The sequence below is a fragment of the Chrysemys picta genome, chromosome 17 (genome assembly GCF_011386835.1).
Source record: "Chrysemys picta bellii isolate R12L10 chromosome 17, ASM1138683v2, whole genome shotgun sequence".
Classification (NCBI taxonomy): Eukaryota; Metazoa; Chordata; order Testudines; family Emydidae; genus Chrysemys; species Chrysemys picta.
The window spans coordinates 1172704-1196132 of record NC_088807.1 but is presented as its reverse complement, the minus strand read 5'-3'; the positions used below and the strand labels follow the sequence as shown (position 1 = coordinate 1196132).

General features: G+C 65.2%; 1 protein-coding gene across 1 annotated transcript; it reads right to left on the bottom strand.

Annotated features, from left to right (window-relative positions):
• Window positions 1-6048: 6048 nt before the first annotated feature.
• AKT2 (AKT serine/threonine kinase 2) lies at window positions 6049-22603 on the bottom strand. Its single transcript, XM_065570918.1, has 13 exons — window positions 22463-22603; window positions 20102-20230; window positions 19327-19438; window positions 17945-18098; window positions 17096-17227; window positions 16385-16450; window positions 15289-15357; window positions 14444-14566; window positions 13780-13908; window positions 12669-12883; window positions 12139-12226; window positions 11106-11208; window positions 6049-10478 (listed from the first exon to the last, which is right to left on the bottom strand). Exons 1-13 carry the CDS (start codon window positions 22506-22508, stop codon window positions 10399-10401), a joined length of 1446 nt encoding a protein of 481 aa, XP_065426990.1. The 5' UTR covers window positions 22509-22603; the 3' UTR covers window positions 6049-10398.
• Between the last annotated feature and the right edge of the window lie 826 nt (window positions 22604-23429).

The window sequence follows — 23429 nt, the reverse complement described above, 5'->3', positions numbered from 1 at the left end:
GGGCACGCAGAGCCGTGCCTGCCCCCCCCGGCAGCCCCCCGTCGGGGACCCCTGTGGGGAGAGACGGAGTCACCAGCCACGCTCCCCGCAGTGCCCCGGGCACGCAGAGCCGTGCCTGCCCCCCCCCCCGGGCACTCCCCCTGCGGAGAGAGACGGGGTCACCAGCCATGCTCCCCCCATTGCCCCGGGCACACAGAGCCGTGCCCCCCCCCGGCACTCCCCCTGCGGAGAGAGACGGGGTCACCAGCCATGGGCACGGGCAGAACCGGGCAGGGGCTAACGAACTTTTCGCTCACGGCTCCTCAGGCCCTACGGGCTCCTTCCCTCGGGGGTCCTGGCCCCTTGATCCCACTGCTGTGGGGCTCCCCAACGGCCCCTCCACCCCAGAGGCAGGCGCATTGTGGGCTGCCCCATGTGCAGCTCCCGTGGCTGTGGGGCTGGCACTGGATGGTTGCACCCTGGGCCCCCAGCCTCCCGCCCCACAGCCCAACCCCTCCGGCCAGGCCCCTACCTCTCTGCGGGATGGGGTTCACCGGGACCCTGGGGCAAAACGGCTGCCGCTTTCTCTGGTGCCGCCTCTCGGACCCGGCTGCCCTGCGGCTTCTTCTGCAAGAGAGAGGGTGTGGGCAGGGAGCTGGCGCCGGCCCCGCACCCCCAAACAGCCCACCGGGGAGGGGCCCCTCTGGGGCTGGCAGCCCCCAGGGACAGCGGGCCCTGGGCGGAGAGCTGAGAACACCCCCGCGCCCGTCAGTGCCCAGCTGCCACGGGGGGAACCAGCCACCCTAGGATGACGGGTCTGGGACCCGAGCCCCCTGCCTCCGGAGCCTGGCACCCCCACTCCCACCTGGCAGCCCCACACAGAACAGGCCCCTCAGCCCTGGGGGAGGGGAGTGGTGAGCACTGGGGGCGTTAGGAGAAGGACCCCGGCGTCCTGGCCGACACCCCAAGACACTGCCGGGATTCACCCCCTAGGCGCGGCCCAGGTCTCGACCTCCGCCCCCCAGGAGCGCAGCAACTGGCCAGAGGCACATGCCCCCAGCCCCTGCTGCCCCCTACGGCTGGGCTGGCCCAACTGGGGGCCTCCTTCGACACTTCCTCCTGCCCCCCATGGGGGACCCCTCCAAGCCGCTGTGACCCGTCCCTGCACGGTCCGAGATTGGACAATGCCTGCCTATTAGGTGCATTATGGTAGCGCTGCTCAGACCCCGACCAAGATCAGGGCCCTGCCCCACAGAGCTCCCAGTCTGCACAGGCAGAGGAAGGCTCCTTCTTCCCATGGGACAGGTGGGGAAACCGAGGCACAGATGTGCGGCAGGTCCAGGGCAGCAGTAGCAGAGCTGGGAGCCACGCTCAGTCACCTCAGGGCCCGTCCGGCTGCTCTCAAGACTGCAGGCCTCAGGGCACTGGGTGCCGGGCGCTGCACAGACAGCGAACGGGCCCCCCCACCGCCCCAGAGCTCCAAACTCACCTTCCTGGACCCCTTGTCCCCGCCAGGGCCCTTGTTCTTGCTTTTCAGCGGCTCCCGTTTCTCTTCTGCCTGCAACTGCTGAGAGACTTGGGGGTCAGGGGGTCGGGGGGTGACCCCATCATGGGGGGGGGGGGAATTCCTGGACCCTACAACGCCCCCTAGGGGAGCGCCATGGGGCCTGGGAGCCGGAGTTTGGCCTGGAGGTCGCTGCCCCCACAGGCACCTGCACCCCATGGTGCAGCCCCAGGAGAAGGCTGACTCAGGACTCCTGGGTTCCAGACCCAGCTTTTGGGGGGGGAGCTTGTTATGGGCCCAGGCTGCCCCCACCCCAGCAAGTGCTCAGGACCCAGGCGTCTGGGCCCAGAAAACCTGGAACGGGCAAGGAGGGGTGGGACTCGCTTTCTGTGGGGCTGGGCCAAGAGCCCAGCCTGACTCACTGGGGAGGGAGACCCCCTCCCCCATGTACCAGCCCCCACTTGGCCCCACAGGGCTACTGGAGGAGGAATCTCCCAGGGGTGGGTCCTGGGGTACCAAGGGAGCCCCCCAAGAGCAGGGGGGCAGCTGGAGCTCAGGGGCCTTTAGCAGCCCCCCAGGCTGGTCCCGTGGGGGCCTTGTCCCGTTACCGTTCTCTGCTGGGGGGGCCAGGCTCTCAGCTCATGGTACTTGGGGGGTTGGCCCAGTGCAGCCCACATCATCCTGCCGGAGAGAGGCCCCGGCACAGCTGGGGACAGGGGGGGAAAGGCACCACCTAAGGGCTGTGGGCCTGGCCTGGCCCTGCTAATTAATGCTTCGTTAGGGACCAGGTGGGGGCCCCAGGCGCTATTGGTGCATCTCAGACCAGGTTAGTGCCAGCCATTGGCTTAGGCCGGGGGCGGGGCGGGATTGAGCCGGGCTGGGGCCCATCAGAGCTCACCCCCCCCAGACGGCTGAAGGGAGGGGGATGCGGGGAGAGGAGGGTCCCTTCCCAGGGGCTGAATCTGTTCACTGAGCCCCAGGAGGGGGGCACGAGGTCCCAGGATGCGGCAGGGTCGGGAAAAGCCCCTGGCCCGGCCCAGCGGGGGGAGTGGGGCGCGTTTCTCCCCTTTGCGGAGTCCCCTTTGCACCCGGCCGTTCCAGCCCGAACAAGGGCAGACCCATGAATAAAATGAGGGTCTGCGGGTCGGGAATGAGGGGCACCAGCAGAGCAGGGCTGGGCTAGCAGGGGTCTGCGGGTCGGGAATGAGGGGCACCAGCAGAGCAGGGCTGGGCTAGCAGGGGGCTGTGGGTCGGGAGTGAGGGGCACCAGCAGAGCAGGGCTGGGCTAGCAGGGGGCTGCGGGTCGGGAGTGAGGGGCACCGGCAGAGCAGGGCTGGGCTAGCAGGGGGCTGCGGGTCGGGAGTGAGGGGCACCAGCAGAGCAGGGCTGGGCTAGCAGGGGGCTGCGGGTCGGGAGTGAGGGGCACCGGCAGAGCAGGGCTGGGCTAGCAGGGGGCTGCGGGTCGGGAGTGAGGGGCACCGGCAGAGCAGGGCTGGGCTAGCAGGGGGCTGCGGGTCGGGAGTGAGGGGCAGAAATCCTTGAGAACAGTATTTGTGGGTGTGATGAAGTGAGGGGTTTCCGTGTTTTCCAGTGGGTTGTATGCAGAGGGGGTGGGACTCAGTTTCCCTGGGTGTTACTGGTTTAACAGAGGTGAGGGGAGAGGGAGTTTATTTTGCAGAGGACCGGAGAGAGGACTTGGGGACCCAGCCGATGGCCGGGAGGATGGATACCCCAGCGAGCGGTGACCTGGTGACCCGGAGGCCCAGCTGAGGAGACGCAGCCGGTTCTGGCCAGTGGGAGGACAATGGGCTGCAGAGTGAGGACCCGGTGACCTAACCAGCCGGTTCCAGCCAGAGGACTGAAGCGAGGAGAGGAGGCCCCGGTTTACGACCCTGTTTCCCTGGAGGGAAGACAATGGACAGAGGCGGGGCCTGGGGCCGGGGATCTCAGATGCCCAGCTGGGAGCAGGGGGGCTCTGGGCTGGAGAGGGAGAGCAGGCGGAGCCCACCTGGATGCAGGGAGACTGGGATGTGCTGGGCTGAGGGAGGCCAGGCCTGAGGCCCTGAGAGTTTCCTGTGCTGTGTTCAACTCTCAATAAACCCTCCTGTTTCATGCTGGCTGAGAGTCACTCCGGTCTAGAGAACAGGCCGGGGGGCACAGGGGGGGGCATTATCCCCTTCGGGGGTGGAGGCCCCGGGGGTCCAGAGCGAGGGGACTCCCTGAAGGGGCCCACGGCAGAGACAGACGTGCGAAGGCTCAGAGAGGTGCGGCTCCAGGAGGTGGAGGGGCCTGACCCCGGGAGAGAGTGGACCCCCGAGAAGGGCTGTCTCACTGAAAGGGGCACCCCCCACGGACCGCACGGGGCCAAGAGTGGGCCCGACCTGGGAGTCTGTGATGGGTGAAGCAGCCCCAGGGCAGCAGGTGTCCTGCATCTGCAGTCAGAGCGAGGGGGGCAGCAGGGCCTGGGGGGAAGGTGCTGTGCTGAGACTCAGGGGAGTTGGACTCTGTTCCCACCTCTGCCACAAACTCCCTGGGTGGCCTTGGGTCCGTCTCCACCACCCCCTGGGCCTCAGTTTCCCTAGCTGTAAAATGGGGATAATGATCCTCCCTTGTCTCTTTAGACTGAGATCGTAGGGCCAGGGACTGTCTCATGCTCAGGGTCTGGGCAGCGCCCGGCGCCCTGATCTCGGCTGGGATCTGGGCAGCACCCAGCCCGACGGGGCCTGATCTTGGCCGGGGTCTGGGCGGCACCCGGCCCGACGGGGCCTGATCTCGGCTGGGGTCTGGGTGGCGCCTGGAGCGTCGGGGCCCTGATCTTGGCCGGGGTTTCTAGCAGCTGCTCTAATTAGGGTGACCAGCTGTCCCGATTTTATAGGGACAATCCCAATTTGTGGGTCTTTTCTTATATAGGCTCCTATTACCCCCCATCCCCATCCTGATTTTTCACACTTGCTGTCTGGTCACCCTAGCTCTAGTGCACCTAGTGAACTCTGTCTCGTTCGCTGCCTCGTGCAGCTCTGCTTGGCGCTGCCTGTGCTCTCGCACGTGACGGGGCCGTGGGAGGGGGGCGGGCGGCTCTGACACCCCGTCAAGCAGGAATTTATTCCAGGCTAAAACACAGAACGAATGCGGCTGTGCCAGGGGAGCCGCTGAGGCCCAGGTGTCGATTGTGATGCGAGGGCAGCAGGCTCTGGCCCCAGGACAGCGTGGCTGGGCGCCCTCGGGACAAGCCGGGCTGTGCCTGGTGGGCGGGCGGCCAGGGCGTATGGGGTCTCAGGAGAGAACTGAGGGCGGGGGGAGGCGGCTGCAAAACTCCCTCTGCCTCCAGCCCACTCCCCCAAATCCCACAGCCTGTTTTGCAAAAGGTGTGTGTGTGTGTGTGTGTGCGGGGGGGGGGGGGGGTTTAAAACCTGATGTCCAAGTGAAAATCCAACCTGGACAATAATTCCCTTCGGCCTCCCTAAACCGCCCCTAGCTTCAGCTGGATGCTTCCTTGCAGCCGTTCCATGCTGCTGTTGAACGGTTGCAGTGTTTCACCCCAGAGATGGCTGCATATCAGGGCTGGTCAAGGGATCCCCGTATAAACAGCGCCTGCACCGCACCCCATCCCATCCCAGAGGGGGCTGTATCTTAGCACAGCACAACAGGCCCCTGCCCCAAGCTCCCCCCCGAGACAGCTGCATTCCTCGAGGCAGTGACATCGTGTACGTGTGTAGTTGGGGATCGGGTCCCGTTGGGTTGAGAGGCCCAGAGAAAGGGAGTGAAAGGGCCACGCTGCAGCCCCACGTGCTGTGGGAGGGGGTGAGGAAGTGGCGTTCAAGCTTTGGCACAGTCTCCCCAGACAAATATGAGTCAGGTCCCTGCCTCTCTGTGGCCTCAGCTCCCCCTCGGTCATATGGGGGAAGGGATCCACCGTGTGTGTAGACTGGGACCTCAGAGGGGCCAGACTGTATCTCACTGTATCTGGGCGGCGCCCGGCCTGACGGGGCCCCGATCTCGGCCGGGGTCTGGGCGGCGCCCGGCCCAACGGGGCCAGGAGAGGCTCAGAGGAACGCGTGTTGCAGCTCCTGACCCCCCGCCCCGGCTGCTGGCTCCCTTCGGACCCGGCGAGTCGCTGAGCGGGCACAGGGCCGTGGGGGTGCGCGAGGGCCTGGCTGCCCCCAGGCCAGGCCCCTGCAGAACCCAGAGGCACTAGGAGCAGAGGACATGGGGAATTTCTTGCAGACATCGGGGGCTCCCCCAGGAACCGGGGGGAGCCGGGCCTGGTTCTCTGGGGCTCCGCCCTGGAGCCTGGATTTCCTAGTGTCACACTGCAAGCAGGCGCCAGCCGGGGAAAGGAGGCCACTGCCCCGGCCCTGCAGGGCATCAGCTGTCCCCAGGCTGTTTTCACTCCAGCGTTGCGGGTCTCTGGTGCCTGTCTCCACCGCAGCAGGAGCACCCGCCCAACAGGATACGGGGCTGGAGCGAGGGCAGTTCCTGGGGGTGAACCCCAGCACCGGGCGGCTGCGACGACGGGATGGGGGGGGGGGAGGGGGGAGAACAACACAACAGGCGGGACCCAAAGCTCCAAAAAACGTTTTATTGCTTGTACCGTACAAATCCAAGGGCGCAGGTGAGCGCGGCGTGGACAGATTTACAGAACCAAAACACTCCAGGAACATCACCTGCCAGGTACTAGGCAAAGCTAGAACATCCGAACTCACACCCCTTATCTTACAGAGCGAATCAAGTATCCGCGCCCGGCCTCCGGGCCGCGTGCTTCCAAGCTTCACAATCCAGCTTTGGAGAAGTTTGTCCCCCGTCGCTGTCGGGGAGACCCACGAGGACGTGTCAGTCTACGTAATGCACCTCAACTGTTCAACTACAGAAACGGGGAAAGCATCCGGACCCCGCCCTGCTCCGAGAGGGCGAAGGGAAGGGGGCCGGGCCGCTGACGGCTCCTGGCACACCCCAGCGCCATGGCACAGCTCTCACTCACAATCCAAGGCTGGTGACAGGTCAGCTCGGGGGCTGCCGGCGGAGCCGTGCCAGCTGCAGTGTCTGCGTCATTCGTCCGAGGTGCCCATCGCATTGCGGGCTCCTGGGGGGAGGTTCCCGGCACCACGAAAGTAAAACCTCCCGCCCCACCGGGGGAGAAAGCTCCTGCCCCACTGGCTGTTTGTCCATCCTCAAAGCTGGGCGGACACCGGGCTGGGCCGCAGACCAGGGCAGAGTAGAAGCGCTCAATGGGAAGCATGTCCTGGCACAGCCCCTGCCAGTCGGGGAGGGGTGGCCCTTCACCCCTTGACGCTTGGTGAGGCACAGGAGGGCACCGGACGGGCAGCAAACCCAGTAGTGCTGGTGGGAGGGGAGGACTCAGCAGCCCAGCACCTGAGCCAGGTGAATCATCATGAAATTCCAGCCACACGCAGCAAGCAAAAGGCCAAATGGGCATTAAGGCTCAGCGAGAAACAGCCAAAGCGCCGCGCCCGGGGGAGCCGGCCACCCAGCCCAAAGCGCCGCGCCCGGGGGAGCCGGCCACCCAGCCCAAAGCGCCGCGCCCGGGGGAGCCGGCCACCCAGCCCAAAGCGCCGCGCCCGGGGGAGCCGGCCACCCAGCCCAAAGCGCCGCGCCCCGGGGGAGCCGGCCACCCGCCCAAAGCGCCGCGCCCAGGGGGAGCCGGCCACCCGCCCAAAGCGCCGCGCCCCGGGGGAGCCGGCCACCCAGCCCAAAGCGCCGCGCCCGGGAGAGCCGGCCACCCAGCCCAAAGCGCCGCGCCCGGGGGAGCCGGCCATCTGGCCAGAGACAGGCAACCCAGGGGGACACATGGGTTTTAAATTAAAGCTTTGCTAAGGTCCCACCTGGCTCCCTGACACATGCGGCGTGAAATACACAGGCCAAGCAATGAAGCACTTTGACAGCATCTGCAAATGCTTCTCCACCCCGGGCAGTGCCGCCCGCCCGGCAGCCAGCGGTCTGTGCGCGGTCGGCCTGGGGCTGCCCAACAGAGCAGGCACGGGGGTGACGCGCTGCTCCCCGGACGCCGAAGCTGCCAGCTGAGTTCTGTGCTTTCAGAACTGGCCTCGGCCGCTTGCGCACAGGCCTGACGCAGAGCTGGGGGAAGCCCAGGGAGGTTGAAGGCACCGGACTGGGAAACAGGGGTTTCCTCCCCAGCTGTGTAACCCTGGGGATAAACCTGCTGCTGGGACCCTGGGGGCAGCCCCGCGCCTGGCGGGGGCCCCCTCCCCAGGCCCAGCTGCGCAGGGGGGAGACTAGCTTCTCTCCAGCGGAGGCAGGGCACAAAACCGGCCCCTGAGTTCTGCCTGGGGCCCCACGTGCAGGGTTGTTCCCAGATGAACTCCGGCAGCTCGGGGGCACCTGCCGTTCCGCGGGCCCCCGCCAGAGCCCTGGGCTGTGGGAGGAGACAGACCGGCGCTGCCGAGATTCTCCGGCGTGCTCTGAACGAGCAGGGGGAACCTGCCCCAGCCCGTGTGCCAGTATTGCCAGGGGCGCGTCACAGGCGGGGACAGGGCACGAGAACCACCCCCCGTCCCCTCCCCGCCCGGGCCGATGCTGCACAAGGCTCTGAGCGCCAAGTGCCTGAGCCTCAAATTCAGCCCAAGTACCCGCGTGCGAGCAACGCTGGAGCCGTATCTGGGGGTGGAGGGTTAAGGGGACGTTGCCGCGTATGAACCCTGCGGACCCCCTCGCTGAGTAGCCCAGGTCCTGCAGCGAACAGGGGGCCCAGCCCTGCGGTCCGGCCCGCGGCTCAGAAACGCGGGCGCCTTTCCAGGGGGGCAGCCGAGCAGTGGCAAGTCTTTCTCCCAAATCGCAGCCAGGCTGCGCGGCTGGCTCCGGCACTTGGGACGAGGCTCTCGCCCTCCCTGAGAGATTCAGAGACTTCGGCGAGGAGCAGCTGGAGAGGACCGGGACGCAGTTCGGCGCCGGCTCAGACACAGGTAAAGGCAGCAGAAATACTCAAGAGCTTAAAAATGAAGAGCTGGCAGGTATGCCGACCCCCGAGGCGGCAATCCCGGGGCCTGACCGCACAGCACGGAGAGCCGAGTACCCGAGAGCCCTGGCCCCCCATCCCTCAGATCAGACCTCATCGGCTAGTTCCCAAACCACCAGGCCACGCGGCGTCTTGGGCGTCAGCCGTTCACCAGTGCGTCCGTTGCCTGCAAGGGAACCGCACCGTGGGGAACCAACCCCCGGAATTAACGGCTAACTGGCTGACCGAAGTGAAAATCTTGGGGAAAAAGACCCCGCACGCCAGGGACACAGCTTGGCTCAGGCACCAGAGCAGGCGAGAATATCCCATCACAACGTGTCTGACTGAAAACCTGGGTGGCCCAGGTTCTCTGTCCGAGCAGCTGCAGCAAGCCCCGGCGGCTGGGTCCCCCGCCACGTGCCCTGAGGGCGCCTCACCCGCACAACGGGGCTGGAACCTGCACCCCAGGGAGAACGGCAGCCGGCTCGCTGCGATTTATGGCCCAGGCGTAGCTCAGAGACACGCTGGGCTCTGGGACGCCAGGAGGAGCAGAAGGCAGCTGCTCCCCCGGCCCCTCAAAGCTGCAGATGGTTTCGGAGCGTTTGAGTCTGACCTGTGGGGTCCAGGGGGCGGCAGCCTAGTGACAATGGGGAAAGAGCGCTCAGCTCCCGCGACTCGGAACGGTCTCCGGCGCCCGATGCACTCTGCCCAGCCACTGGCGCTGGGTGGGACAGGGCGGCGCCCCCCAGCCCTCGGCAGCGTCAGTGACAGTGCAGGGTGCGTCCTGCTGGGGAAACGGGGCCTTTGGCGCGTGCTGCGGGAAAAGCCTAGCCCAAAGTCTGGGGGCTGCGCTGGCGAGCGAGAGGCTCACAGGAGTTGCGGAAGGAGCCAAGCGCTGCAGCGTTTAGTAGCTGCCCAGTTGTTCTGTATAAAATCCTGCTGCACGCCGGGCGTGAACTGACCGCAGCGCCGAGCGCGCCGACTTCTAGCTTTAAGGCAGCTTTGAAGAAAAAACGTTATTGCTTTTACAACTGTGCGCGTTGTACACGGGTACCGCCGGGGGCTGGGGCCGGCTCTCCCCGGCGAGAACCCCGCCCGTCCTGACACGTCACTTCCCGTGGAAAGAGCCGGCTTCTTCCTTAGTGCTATTGTGCTGTGGGAGCCCTGCTGGGCCTCCGGGTGCCCAGCAGACTCCCCGCCCCTCCCGCCCGCGCGCTGAGATCCACGCGGCTCTGGCGGTGCCCCTTGCCCAGCAGGTGCGAGGAAGGGCTGTCAAGATGTAACAGGCAGAAGAGAAAACAGGAACATGAACCCAACCTTGGGGCTGGCGAACCAGCGTCCCTCGTGCACCGGAGCCGAGCTAACGGAGCAATGAAGTGAACAGCAGCCCGCCGGGCTCTCGGCCTGCTCGGAGGGTTACCGTGCGTCCCAGCGGAGAGGCCGAGTCACGTCAGGGCCACTCAGCGGCGCTCTCCAGAACCAACAGAAATCTCTGGACAGAACGGGCAAATGCGAGTCAGTTTCGATTCCACAGGATTCCTCTCCACGAACCTCTCCCCGGAGCTGGGTTGTAGGTTATGGCCCGCAGGCCGCGAGGGGCCCTCGGCGCTGGAGGAAGGCTGCGAGAGGGGTTCTCTCGTGGGGTGGGGTGTCTTTAAAAGCTGTAAGCACTTCGAGGAGTTTAAAATAAAAGCAACCCCATGGGACTGAACCAGCCAGGGCTCGGAGCTGCTCAGAGCCACGGAGCAAGAGCACTTCCTTCCTTTCCAGGCGGCTCCCCGCCCGGCCGTGCGATGCCAAACTGGCAGAGGTTCAAACAGCCGGGGCTGCCCCTGCACCTCCGGGGGGCCGGGCTAGTGTGTGACCAGATTGCTGGAGAGAAATCCCAGGAACAAAACCAACCAGGTCTCCTGTGCTCGGAGCCCAAGTCTCTGCCGGCCGCCGCCTATTCTCGGATGCTGGCGGAGTAGGAGAACTGGGGGAAGTGCGTCCGCTGATCGGCCTCCAGGGAGTCCATGCTGTCATCTGCAGCCAGAGAGAGAAGCGGCTTATTGGGGGGTGAGGGGGGGTCTCCAAGCACCACAGGGAGTTGGAAGCACAGCGCCCAGGTGGCCTTCAACAGGACTCATGCTCCTAAACCCCTTGGGTGCTTCCGCAAATGGCCGCCAGAGCACCTGTGCAACCCAAGATGCCCAGGAGTTGGGCTACGTGGTGTTATCTCCACCTCCTTCCCACCAAGAGAAAGCTGGGGGCCCGCTCCCAGTCTACACTGGGGACCACCTTTCCCTTCTCCCTCCGCGAGCGGCTCTCGCTGCGTGTCTCAACAATACAAGGCCCCGGACCTGGGCCGGTCCTTGTGAGTGCTCCCAGAGTATGTGTGATCAAACCCTGCGTCTTGGGGTCTTTCAGACGACATCCCTCCACAGAAATCGGCCACTCAGCGTACAGCCCCCGCGCATGCCCTGGCCCCGCTGACGACCTCGCTACACAATGCGGTGCCATGGCAGTGGTTAGAACTCAGGAATCCTGGCTCCCGGTCCTGTGCTTAGGCCACCAGACCAGCCAGGCTTGCCCTGTTTCTGTGCTGGGCGGGGCTCCCTCCATTTCAGCCCCTCCCCAGAGCCCGGCGCGGCCCAGTCCGGCCATACTCACATCGGTCAGGAGGCGTGATGGTGATCGACTGCGCCGTGAACTCATCGTCAAAGTATCGTGTGTCGATCTCAGATGTCACTTGGGGTTTAAATGGTGGGACGAGCTGCCGAGCAAGAGAGGCTGCGATCGGTAACCGGGAACGCCCACTGGCTCCCCCCGTCCCCAGCGCGACAGCTCGGCTGGTCTGCGCCTGCCACGAACCATCCCAGGGCCTGGCTCCACCTCGGCTCCCACGGCTGCTGAGAGCAGCGTCAGCCACCGTTACACCAAGCGACGCCGCTCGCCACCTGAAACCAGCCCGGGGACCCAGGGGCTGCGCCGATTTCCACTCACCCTGAGCTAATCCGCACCTACACCGACCCGAGAGAGGTCGCCGAGCAGGGACACCTGCCTGCCATGTGAAGGGAGGTTCCCACGAGAAGCAGGGCTGGCTTTAGACACAGCTCCAACCCCTCCTCCCCCAGGTCTGCAAACCAATCACCGCAGCTCTGAACCAAGGCAGGAGACGTGCAACTGCCCGGCCCGACACCTCGCACCGACGCTGGGGTGTATCGTAAGCTGTTGGCCAGGTCTGTGTTTATGTCCCCAGGACCTTGGTATTCCTGTGTGAACGGCTCTATTCTACCGCCCACGCCGGGCAGAAACCAGCCCCCTAGCATGGCCAGGAGTCCCGCAGCCTCTCCCAACCCTGCCTGGGTCACTTTTTCAGAAGGACGATTCTAACGGGACAGTGTCGTTTTACAGCACCGGGGTCTCGCAATTCACACCAAAGCTGCTGCGCTGTTTGCAGACAGAGGTTCCTCGTGGAGGTTTTCAATGCAGGGAAACGAGCGCCAGGATCTCCCGTCCTGTAATCCCAGCCTGGCCCGTCCCTCCCAGCACGTGGGACCCCGAGCTCTGCTCCGTGCTGACGAGCGGCTTTTGCAGCCTCGCATGGACACTCGGTGGCTGTTCTGAAAACTCTTCAGATAAGTGGTTCAAGGGCTGAGAAAAAACCCAGCCTGTCCCCAGCAAAGTGGGTTCCCCCTCTTACCTTCTTCTGAACCACGTCTTGCCAGTTGATGGCCGTGAAGAAGCGGTGCTCCATCACCTCCTTGGCGTCGGTCGGCCCTCCGCCTAGCCTGGGGACACAGAGCATCTTACTCCCTGGCCCGCGCTCCAGGGCCTGGGCTACGGGCACTGCTTTCCAGGTGCCATTTGAAATCCGGTCAGTCAGATGGTGCCAAAGGTCAGGGAGCCCCTTGTAAAGCAGCAGGATCCCGGCCTGTGTCGACCAGCAACACTGAAACCAGCGCATCGACCTAGGCTCTCGGCCTGGCCCCGCTGGACCGTCGGTGATCAGCTGCTCTGACCCCCTGGCCAAGCCAGGCCAGAGACCTGCCCAGGGAAGACCCTAGAAGCTTTAAGCCCTGTTCTCCTGGGCAGGAGCCGAGGACACTTCGCCTCTGGTCTGCACCTGCCATGGGGGATCTCCCGGCCCTGACCGTCTCCCTGGCGACTGACGCACCAGCCGCAGAGCAGCCGCCAGCGAGAGCCGGCGCCATGTGCCCAGCACCCACCCACCTCTGCTTGGGGTCCTTCTTGAGCAGCCCGGCCAGCAGGGCCTTGGCCTCGGGGCTGAGGGTGCGGGGGAAGCGGATCTCCTCCATGAGGATCAGCTCGAAGAGCCGCTCGTGGTCCTGGTTGTAGAACGGGAGGCGGCCACACATCATCTCGTACATGACGACGCCCAGCCCCCACCAGTCCACAGCCCGCCCATAGTCGTTGTCCTCCAGCACCTGTGCAGGGAAAGCGGGGGGCTCGTGAGGGGCGGAGAGGAGTCCGGCCACTAGCCCCCCTCCCCTCCCCGAGCCGGGACAGAACCCAGGAGTCCTGGCTCCCAACCCCCACCTCCACCCCTCCCTGAGCCGGGACAGAACCCAGGAGTCCTGGCTCCCAACCCCCACCTCCACCCCTCCCCGAGCCGGGACAGAACCCAGGAGTCCTGGCTCCCAACCCCCACCTCCACCCCTCCCCGAGCCGGGACAGAACCCAGGAGTCCTGGCTCCCAACCCCCACCTCCACCCGTCCCTGAGCCGGGACAGAACCCAGGAGTCCTGGCTCCCAACCCCCACCTCCACCCCGCCCCGGCCCGGGACAGAACCCAGGAGTCCTGGCTCCCAACCCCCACCCCTCCCCGAGCCGGGACAGAACCCAGGAGGCCTGGCTCCCAACCCCCATCCCCGGCCCGGGACAGAACCCAGGAGTCCTGGCTCCCAACCCCCACCCCCACCCCTCCCCGAGCCGGGACAGAACCCAGGAGGCCTGGCTCCCAACCCCCACCTCCACCCCTCCCTGAGCCGGGACAGAACCCAGGAGGCCTGGCTCCCAACCCCTACCTCCACCCCTCCCTGAGCCGGGACAGAACCCAGGAGTCCTGGCTCCCAACCCCCACCTCCACTCCTCCCTGAGCCGGGACAGAACCCAGGAGTCCTGGCTCCCAACCCCCACCTCCACCCCTCCCCGGCCCGGGACAGAACCCAGGAGTCCTGGCTCCCAACCTCCCCTGCTCTAACCACCAGGCCCCCCTCCTCTCCCCGAGCCGGAACAGAACCCAGGAGTCCTGGCTCCCAACCCCCCTGGCCTGGGTTGGGGCGGTGTTACCGTAATACACCTAATACACCCGGATCAATACCTCCGGGGCCAGGTACTCCGGCGTCCCGCAAAAGGTTTTCATGGTGGCGCCGTCCGTGATGCCTTCCTTACAAAGCCCGAAGTCCGTGATCTTTATGTGGCCGTCTTTATCCAGCATCAGGTTCTCCAGCTGAAAGGCAGAGAGGGAGCGAGGGGGATACAGCTCCGGTTAATTCCGCTCCCTCGTCCACACGGAGCCGAGACGGTGAGCTCGATGGGGCGTGGGGGCTAGTCCGCCACCACCATCGTTAGGCCAGGTTAACGATCAACAGCAAGTCAATCCTCGTCAACCCCAGAGAGATCACTGCGCCGGACGCGGGCGGTCTGGCTGCTTTCGGGAGCAGCCCGGATTCCCAGCTGGAAGCCGCCTCTCCTCGCGGGTACAGTGGCCGGGCAGGAAGGTGAGCCAAGGGTTGGGTAAAAGAGGAAGTTTTAAACTACCCGCTCGCCAGGCCGTACTGGGGGCTGGGACGGAGGCCTCAGAAGCAGGGACAGGGGCGAAGGGCCCTTGCCACCTGTTCTCCAGACGCCTTCCTGCAGTGATGAAATCCAGCCAGGGCACGGCGCTGCTGAGACACTCAAGGGCCTAGTTTCCAGCGGCTCTGAGCACCGACTCCAGCTGCAGCCCCAGCGCCCAGGGAGACGGCTGATTGCCCTGACATTACCTTGATGTCCCTGTAGACCACGTCCCTGGAGTGCAGGTACTCCAGCGCCGACACAATCTCAGCACCATAGAAACGGGCCCGCTCCTCCGTGAACACGCGCTCTCTCGAAAGGTGGAAAAACAGCTGGAGGGAAGGAAAACCGAGCGGGGGCCGTTAGTGCGAAGGCAGCCAACCGAGGGCCGATGGCTCTGGCAGGTCTAGGCCGGCGGGTGCGGCCGACGCGCATTGCCCTGGGCACTCAGAACGCTGACAGCCCCCGAGGAGGGAGAACGTGCCCCGAACCAGGCAGTTCAGAAAGGGTCCCTCGAACACGCTTGGGTTTCCCTTGCCAGCACTAGCAACGCTGGAGGAACTCACGGCAGCCGGCAGCGGCAATGCACAGAGCTAGGAGAGGCTGGTCAATGCTGCTGGCAGGACACAGCGTTAGCCACACCTGCCGTGGGTAACAATCCCCCCCATAGCTGGGAGAATGACGTTCCTACGGCCAGATGCCAATCAGCGACGGCTGGGCAGGGAACCCAGGAGTCCTGACTAGCTGGCCTGTGTGGGGGCAGATTTTCCTGTGTCACAGCTCCTTACGGCAGGGCCGGGGCCGGCACGAGCTGCTGTAAGACCTGAGAGCCCCCAAGTGAGACGATGGACGAACTGAAATTCTGCCCTGCCGCAGAGGGGGGTGGGGAGGTCAGTCACAGACATGGGCCATCTTCCTGCTGGCTCCTCTGCACCCCCCCACGGTCTTGGCCAGCCCCCCTCAGCAGTGCGGGGGGCAGAACGGCTCCCGAATCTCTCCCCTCCCCCAGCCTGTGCGGCCGTTTGAGGTGCCAGGCTGCACACAGAGGACCCACCTCTCCGCCGTTGGCATACTCCATCACGAAGCACAGCCGGTCGTTGGTCTGAAAGGCGTATTTCAGCGCCTGCAATAGAGGGAGTGGTTGAGAAGAGGCAGTCGCCGGCTGCATGGCTCGGCGTTCCCCGGGACTGTGGTGCTCTTACTCCAGCTCCCACGCCAGGGAACGGCGGAGCTAGAATCCCGGCTCCCAGGCCGAGCGGCACGCCCAGCGCAGGGCCTCAGCTGCCAGCGCCAGCCTGGGGCCAATGGCAGGAGCTGGGCACCGGCACATTCATTTCCCAGTGCCCACTGCGCAGCCCTGGCTCGTGCTCCCTCCCAGGCGGCTGCCCGGGAGCCGACAAGCGAGAGATGAACGCTCTGCGCCCGGACACCCAGCTGGGGCCGCCCCTCCCAGGGGACACTGCTCAAGGAGGTGACGCTGTGAGTATGAAGGATCTTTCAGGTTTAGGCTGGCATGAAAACAGGCCACTTCCCTGGCTGGCACGCCCGCCTCGAGACCCGGCTGGCACGCCCGCCCCGCCCGCCCCGAGACCCGGCTGGCACGCCCGCCCCGCCCGCCCCGAGACCCGGCTGGCACGCCCGCCCAGAGACCCGGCTGGCACGCCCGGCACGCCCGCCCCGCCCACCCAGAGACCCGGCTGGCACGCCCGCCCAGAGACCCGGCTGGCACGCCCGGCACGCCCGCCCCGCCCGCCCAGAGACCCGGCTGGCACGCCCGCCCCGCCCGCCCCGCCCGCCCAGAGACCCGGCTGGCACGCCCGCCCCGCCCGCCCCGAGACCCGGCTGGCACGCCCGCCCCGCCCGCCCCGAGACCCGGCTGGCACGCCCGCCCCGCCCGCCCCGAGACCCGGCGGGCACGCCCGCCCCGCCCGCCCCGAGACCCGGCTGGCACGCCCGCCCCGAGACCCGGCTGGCACGCCCGCCCAGAGACCCGGCTGGCACGCCCGCCCCGCCCGCCCCGAGACCCGGCTGCCTCGCCCGCCCCGAGACCCGGCTGCCTCGCCCGCCCCGAGACCCGGCTGGCACGCCCGCCCCGAGACCCGGCTGGCACGCCCGCCCCGCCCGCCCCGAGCCCCCGCGGGGGGATTTACCGTGAGGAAGGGATGCCTGCTGTTCTGTAGCACTCTGCTCTCTGTAACCGTGTGTGCCACCTCGTCCTGCAGGGAGACAGACCCCGCAGAGATCAGTCGCGCGCTCAAAGCCGGCCATGCCACCCAGCCCCAGAGCCACAGCCGTCGGCCTTCGAGCTGGCAGGTGCGGAGCGGAATCCAGCCCGGGGGGGCGGGCGGCATTCGCACCCGAGGGGAACAGCTGCCAAGGCACAACGCTCACAGCTGGCCAGCAAAGCATGGGAGAACACGCTCGCGTCCACTCAACTTTAAGGGAAGCGGGTGCTTAAGTGTGTTGCTGACTCAGCGCCCACAGTCCCCCCCCATTTATTGCTCTAGCCCCGAGGAACCCCAGCCAGGTAGCAGCCCCCATGGCGCCAGGTACTGTACAAACACCACAGACACAGCCCCTGCCCCAAGCAGCTTATGGCCGAAGGCGGATGGTGACGGGTGAACACATTAATTTCTAAGTCTTTGAAGCACAGGTGAGAATTTCTGCCCCTGCTCCCAGAGGCAAACACACAGCAGACAGGAGAGAGACGGACAGCGAGCGTAACCAGCAGAGGATGATGTTACCTAACGACGTACAGCACACGCCTGTGGGTTTGGAATACGCCTTGTTTCGGCTCACTTGGCATCCGCCTTCAGCGAGCTGCCCCCAAGCCCCTCCGCGCTGACCCGCCCAGAACGTACCTTTGCAATGATGACTTCTTTCCGCAGGATCTTCATGGCGTAATAGCGCCCAGTGGCCTTTTCCCGCACCAGGATCACTTTGCCGAAGGTGCCTTTCCCCAAGAGTTTCAGGTAGTCGAAATCGTTCATGGTCTAGGAAGAAAGGCAGACGGGGGGAGGGTTAACGCGCTGCCACACGGGACGGCTGGAAGGTGGGGAGACGCCGACCAATGAGCCAATTGAAAACCGAGGGGTTCTCCCGCCGTGGTAGCTAGTTCCAGCCCGGGGAGAACAGCACACGGCCAGGACACCCAGCTACGCCCCACTCCAGCCCTCCGGCACCATGGGGGGCAGTTCCACCATTGCCGTTTAAACCACGGTCTCTGTGCCAACCGGCCAACCTCACCCAACACTGAGCAGCCTCTTGTTCCAGATAAATATTTACGGTAGTCGCGGGTAGGGGCTTGCAGAAATCACGGGGCCAAGTCAATTGTCGTCCCCCCCGCCCCCGATGAAGACCCCCTGGAGCTGACAGAAGGTGACTGGCGAAAGGGAACCGGGTTTCAGACAAGTCATTAGCAGGATTCACACGTCCGTGCGGTGCGGGGAAAGAAAGCACAGTGCGTTTCTGTAGCAGGAGACGGGGATTCCTGAGCGATCAGCACCCGTGAGGGACCTAGGTGGAGTGACCCCCCATCTCAGCGAGTGCGCAGCAGAACCTGGCCGTGGGACGGTCGCAGCTTGGAGCGAGGAACGGACCCAGCGTCACGACTGCGCCGGGGGTTCTGACCTTCCCCAGCCTGTGACCTCACAGTACAGCCGAAACAAGGTTTGGGGTCCCCCCCGCGGAGATCACGCTAGGCGCCTTACTGCTTTCGCCCGGGTCTTGGTCACGGCCACTTCCATCTCCTCAGCCCCGGTGGTGTCTGTGGGGGAGCCGCACTTGTAATCCATCGTGTCTTCTTCGGGCTCCTGGTTCTTTAAGCTGTTGGCGACGGTCTGAATGGCGTGCATCCACTCCTCCCTGCGGTGAACACGGGGGTCAGCGCATGCCGCAGCCTGGCCCGGCACCAGCACTGCCGCTTACAGAGGGAGAAGACCACGGCAATCCCACCCCCGGGCAGCAGCCCCCGTCAGAGCTCGGCTTCGCTCTCAAGGCTCAGCAGGGAGCCGGGAACCCACACACCAGCTACGGATGCCCACTCTGCCAGCAGCTAGCGGTGCCCGAGGGTTCCTGGGGGATCAGTGGGGTTCCCCAGACGACGCGCCCGTCGGCGGGGAGAGTCGGTCAGTGTGCAGCGATTCTCCGCGACCCAGCGCCTGGTGGCCCCCTTCACTCTGGTGCGAGGAGAGCGTCACACCCCTGCTCTGCGGCCGATGGCCAGGCAGAACCAGCCCCAGGTCTGTATGGCCCAACCCCACGCACCCCGCTGTGGCTACGCTTCCTTACGGGGGAGGGGACCTGCTGTCCCAGCGTGCAATGCTCCACGCCTGCGCCCCTCGGGCTCCTCGCTACTTCCTGTCACGGCTCTCACAGCCTGGGCACCTCCACGCCAGCAGCTGGGCAAGCGTGGGGCCACCCCTGCCAGTGCACGCGAGCGGCAGCTCACACACCTGTCCCGGTGGCAGCTGGCACTGCCTGACCTCACCAGAGCTCCCAGGGCAGCAGAGGCTGCGGGGCAAGGAGCTCCCTGCCAGACCCCTCTAGTACGTAGCGTGTGGCACGGGCACCAACGTGGCCCGTTCCGCAGCACGGAGCTGGGACTCGCGGGAGAAATTCCAGCCTGGGGCACAGAGAGTCCGTCTGCCTCCCCTCTAAGAGCCAGGCACACCCCATCTGGAGCCGTAGGTTCCTAGCTTGGCCTTCCGACGCAGGATCACACGAACATCCTGTCCTGCCACAGAAACGCTTCACTTCCCCGTTCCCACCCTCTGTTCAGCTCGCAGTGCCGCGCCCGGCATGCGGGGAGCCCCTGCATGCAGCACCTGGAACACCAGGGAGCCCCCAATCTTGGTCTAGGGTGGTGGACACACCCTTCTCCCTCTGCCCCCCGTCTCCCCCTTGATGTGGGGAGAACATCTGCCTCTCAGCAGGGCTGGGAGGGCTGGCTTGCCAGTGGCTGCCAAGGAATCTGAAGACAGAGAGCCCGGCCCCGCCCTGCCGCCCGCCCGCCAGGCCCTGTGCTGCGTGATGGGCGTGGAGGAGGCGGGCGCGCCGTGACGCAGACAGGAGCGTGCGGAGCTGCACCTACCGTTCGTCCGGAGAGTCCACGTGAAAGGTTCTTTCGATGACAGTCGTCCACTGCAAGCACCGAATGACGAAAGTGTTCGGCCGGGGCCGCTCTGTCTTCATCAGCTGGCATTCTGGGGGCAGAGGGTGGGGGGGGAGCGCAGGCTACCACTGATTTCTGAGACCAGGTCCCCTTTGCTAACCCGCAACCTCCTGCACTGGCTCCCTGCTCATCGCAGGATCCCATTAAAATAACGACCCTGTGTCTTTAAATGCCTCCCGTCAGCCTCACCTACAGCACCCCGCCTGCGCCTGGCGCCAGCCACCTCCCGGTACCGCCTCTGCGGCGTGCCAGCTTCCTTTCAAAGATGGCAGCCGGCAGCCCGTCCACACCAGGGCTCTCAATGGGGCCAGCACTACTGGGACTAAACCTGTACTAGTCCCGCATGCAAACGCTGCCGAGCTGGTTGCTAGTCTCCCACCCCGCGACAGGCCAGGCAGCGCTCGGGCGGGGGTGTCACGTCAGAGCATCGCAGCGTGAGAGGGAACGCAGCTGCTGGACGCGCCGTTAGCGGGGCACTCATGTCTGGACAAGTTTGTGCCACCACCTCCAGCTCTAAACAGCACCATGGCACAGAGACCCTGGAGCCTGACCTCTCCTCTCAGCTTCAGAGGGGACGTGGGCTCTGTGAGAAGGGGGCCGCCTGTTTTCCCAAGGGGCCATGCATCTGCTGAGGAGAGACACGGCTGTGTCTCCTGGGTGTCCCTGCACCTCCGGGTTTAACCGGCAGACGTACCTGCGACCGAGAAGTTGTTCAGAGGCGGCAAGCTGTGATCGGACGTCTCCGGCCGCTCCTTGTAGCCAATGAAAGAGCCGTCGCTTTTCAGAAGGAAGTACCTGGGTCTCCATGTTTTAATGTACTCCCCTGGAACAAAACCGTATTGCGCCTGGTGTTACTTCACGCCTCGCTCCGTCCCTTCGCTACAGAGCCCGCGTCAAACCAGCTCCCACCCCGACGTCGGCACCGCAGAACGGGAACGCCGAGCCGCTGCCCTGCTCTCGGCAAGGAGCCAGCCAAGGGCCAAACAACCGAATTTCATCGGAGACGCTCCAGAGACGCGGGATTCCCGCTGACCGACTCACAGCGCTCTCAGCTCCCCACAGCCGCTTCGGGGCTTTAGCGGCGAGAGGCTGACACACAGCCAAGGACACCGAGACCACGCCGCCGGGCCGCCCAAGAGTGGGAGAGGTTCCACGCCGGCCACGCTGGGCCAACACTTGAGACAGATCCTTAGTGATGAAATGGGGGGGCCTCCAAGGTATTTCAGGGGTAACCTCTGGGGGAAAAGCAGGAGTTTGGAGGTTCCTTTGGGGCCCGTGTGAATCCCAGTAAGGCAGGTAAATAGCCTTATTTCCCAGGGAAGCCCACCCAAACCCAGGCAGGCAAAGTGACTTGCCCAAGGACACATAGGGAGAGTGGCAAAGCTGGGAACAGACCCAGGAGTCCTGGCTCCCAGGTCCCGGGCCTGACGTCAGCTGAAGTGGCCGGCTCTGCGGCTGTTTTAAGGGACGTGGTGTCACTCGGTTAGCACCTCTCCCCCCACTGCAGCGTAAGCCGGCAGCACCAAAGTCAGCCGGACTGCAGCGCAGCCCCTGGTCCTGGGGCACCATGCCAAGGACAGAAATAGCACCGACTCCTGACCCCCGGGGAGGCATTGGAGTCAAGGGAGCTAAGCGGGATCTGTCCGAGCTGCAGGGCTGCCAGCGCCTACTCCCGAAAGCGCTCGGCAACCAAGGCGAGCACAGGCCCACCTTCAGCATTGCTATAAATAACCCCCGCGCAGCTGCTGCAAGGCCCCTGCACTTCCAATAGCCCATTAACGCTAAAAATAAAAGCGAGCGTCGGCACGGGCCACCCAGCGGGGACGCCGGCCTGGAGGACGTGCCCCATGCTCCTGCGGGTCGCCCTGGCAGCTCCAGGAGCGAAGCCAGGCCAGCCACACCCGGGTTGAAAGCACGACTGTTGCTAGCCCCACTTCTCCAGCCCCCGTTCCCGGGACGTTTACTGCTGCAAGGGGGGCTGGCAGGCCCTGCTCCGGCCACACGCTGCGGCGCTTAACGTGGGTCTCAGAAATGATCTTTTGTCGGCGCTGGCCAGGGAAACGGGCAGACAGCCTCGGCCTGCGCACTGGCACCACAGATCTAACCGTGCCGCGAGCAGGGCCCGGGACAGAGCTCTCCCGCGCGGGCTGCCGATGGAGCGAGCCGAGGGCCGGCTCTGAAGCCAATGGAAAGACTCCTGCTCACTTCGGCTCAGGCCCTAGCTGCAGCCTGTGCCCAGCTCGGGGGAGGGCTCCTGTCTCACCCCACGCTCCGGGCGCTGCAGGGAGAGGGGAGGCTGGGCAGCTGGGTACCTGAAAACCGGAGCCCTCCTTTTCCCCGCGGCGCCCCGAGGCCGGAGGGATGCCGCTAAGCCAGGCACAGCCCTCAAACAGCCGCCCCTTCTCCGCCAGGGAACACCGAGCCTCTGCCCTGAGCCGCCTTCCTGCAGCACCTTCCACCCAGGGCCACCCCGATCCCTTGGCACAGCACGGCAGGGAATCGCCCCGGAAGGGGATTTCCTGCCCGAGGCGTGACGGAGCCGCCAGACGGGCCCACAGGCCCGATGAGAGGAGGCAGGATACAGTCGCGGTTACAGCTCGGCTTTCAGAGCGCTGGCAGTCCCGTAGGTGCTGTGCACGGACAGCAAGGGGAACAATCTACCTGCTGTTGGAGTCAGCGGGTCAGAGGAGAGCACCATGCGCCCTGCACCCTGGGCGAGCAGACTCAGGAGTGAAGCTTATCCGCAGGGCGCCGGAACGGCCTGCTGCCGCACCAACAGCTAGGGCCTGGGTTCACACACAAGTTGCAGCAGTTCAAAAACCAGATTAGTTCAGCAAGTGCAAACACCTGTGTGGACACACTTACATGGGGTTAAAACAGGCTCCCTGGGTTTAACTCGCCTAGAAATTCACAGTGCACACTAAAGCAGCACAGGCCAGTTTAAACCCTGTCAGCGTGTCCACACACAGAGCTGCACCGGTTAAAATCCCACCTTTAGTTAGGCTGGTGCGATTGTGTGCCCCCAACACGCCCCACCTTCGGGTGGGAGCCTTACCTCTCTTGTGCAGCCAGCCCTCTTTGACCACTGACACGTCGTTCATGTTGGTGCCCCAGCTCCCGGCCACCTCTGCAGGGCAGGACAAGGAACCCGGGTAGCGCTGCCAGCTGCAGGACGTGCTGCGGGCGCAGTGAGCGTCTGTGGGAGAAAAGAAGCCGTTTGCCATCGCAGAATTCACTGGACGTCCAGACAGAGCTGCGGATGGAGCTCCCACGAATGCCGCCCCCAAAGATCCAGTGTCGCTCGCCACGGGGTCCGAATCCGCCCCCTCCGCCCGGAGGGCTGAGCACACAGCAGCCCTTGCCCCCGTGAGCTTACAAACCAAGCCAAGGCAGACAGAGTGGTGATCAGATGTGCCCTAGCCTCTGCCCCCCCGTGCCCAGTGCCCTCTGCACGCGCTGCACGGGGCGAAGCACACGGGGACGCCTCGGAGACGCAGCTCTCCCGGTGAAGACAGAAAGGCAGCATCAGTAGGAAACCGCCCCCACACAGGGTATCAGTAAAAACTCCCCCGCTACGTGGACGGGGAATCAGAGCCCTGCTTGCAAACCCCCCCGAGCTGCAGGGAGAGCCCGCTACCTGCTCAGGCAGCCAGCGAGGTGTTTACCTCGGTTTCCAGCGACCCTTATCTCCCCGCAGCACCATGTGCTACCATCACTGATGATAAAAAGCCTTGGAGATAAGAGGCACTAATCGCACATGCTCAGATCAAAGACACTGGCGGGGAAAACACACACGCTGCACAGGCAAGAGCCCTGACAAAACAAACAGCTGGAGAAAAATTAATCCCAGTCACCTGACAGACCTGGGGGGGCAGGGCCAGGGATTGTCTTGGAAGCCCGGCCCACGTGGCTGGCCCGGAGCCAGGATCGCTGCCCGGGAACCTAGGATGCTCTGAGAAGCGTCTGTTGTCCAGGCTGGTCAGGGAAAACTCCTGCTAGCAACCGGGCTGAAGCACCCCGGT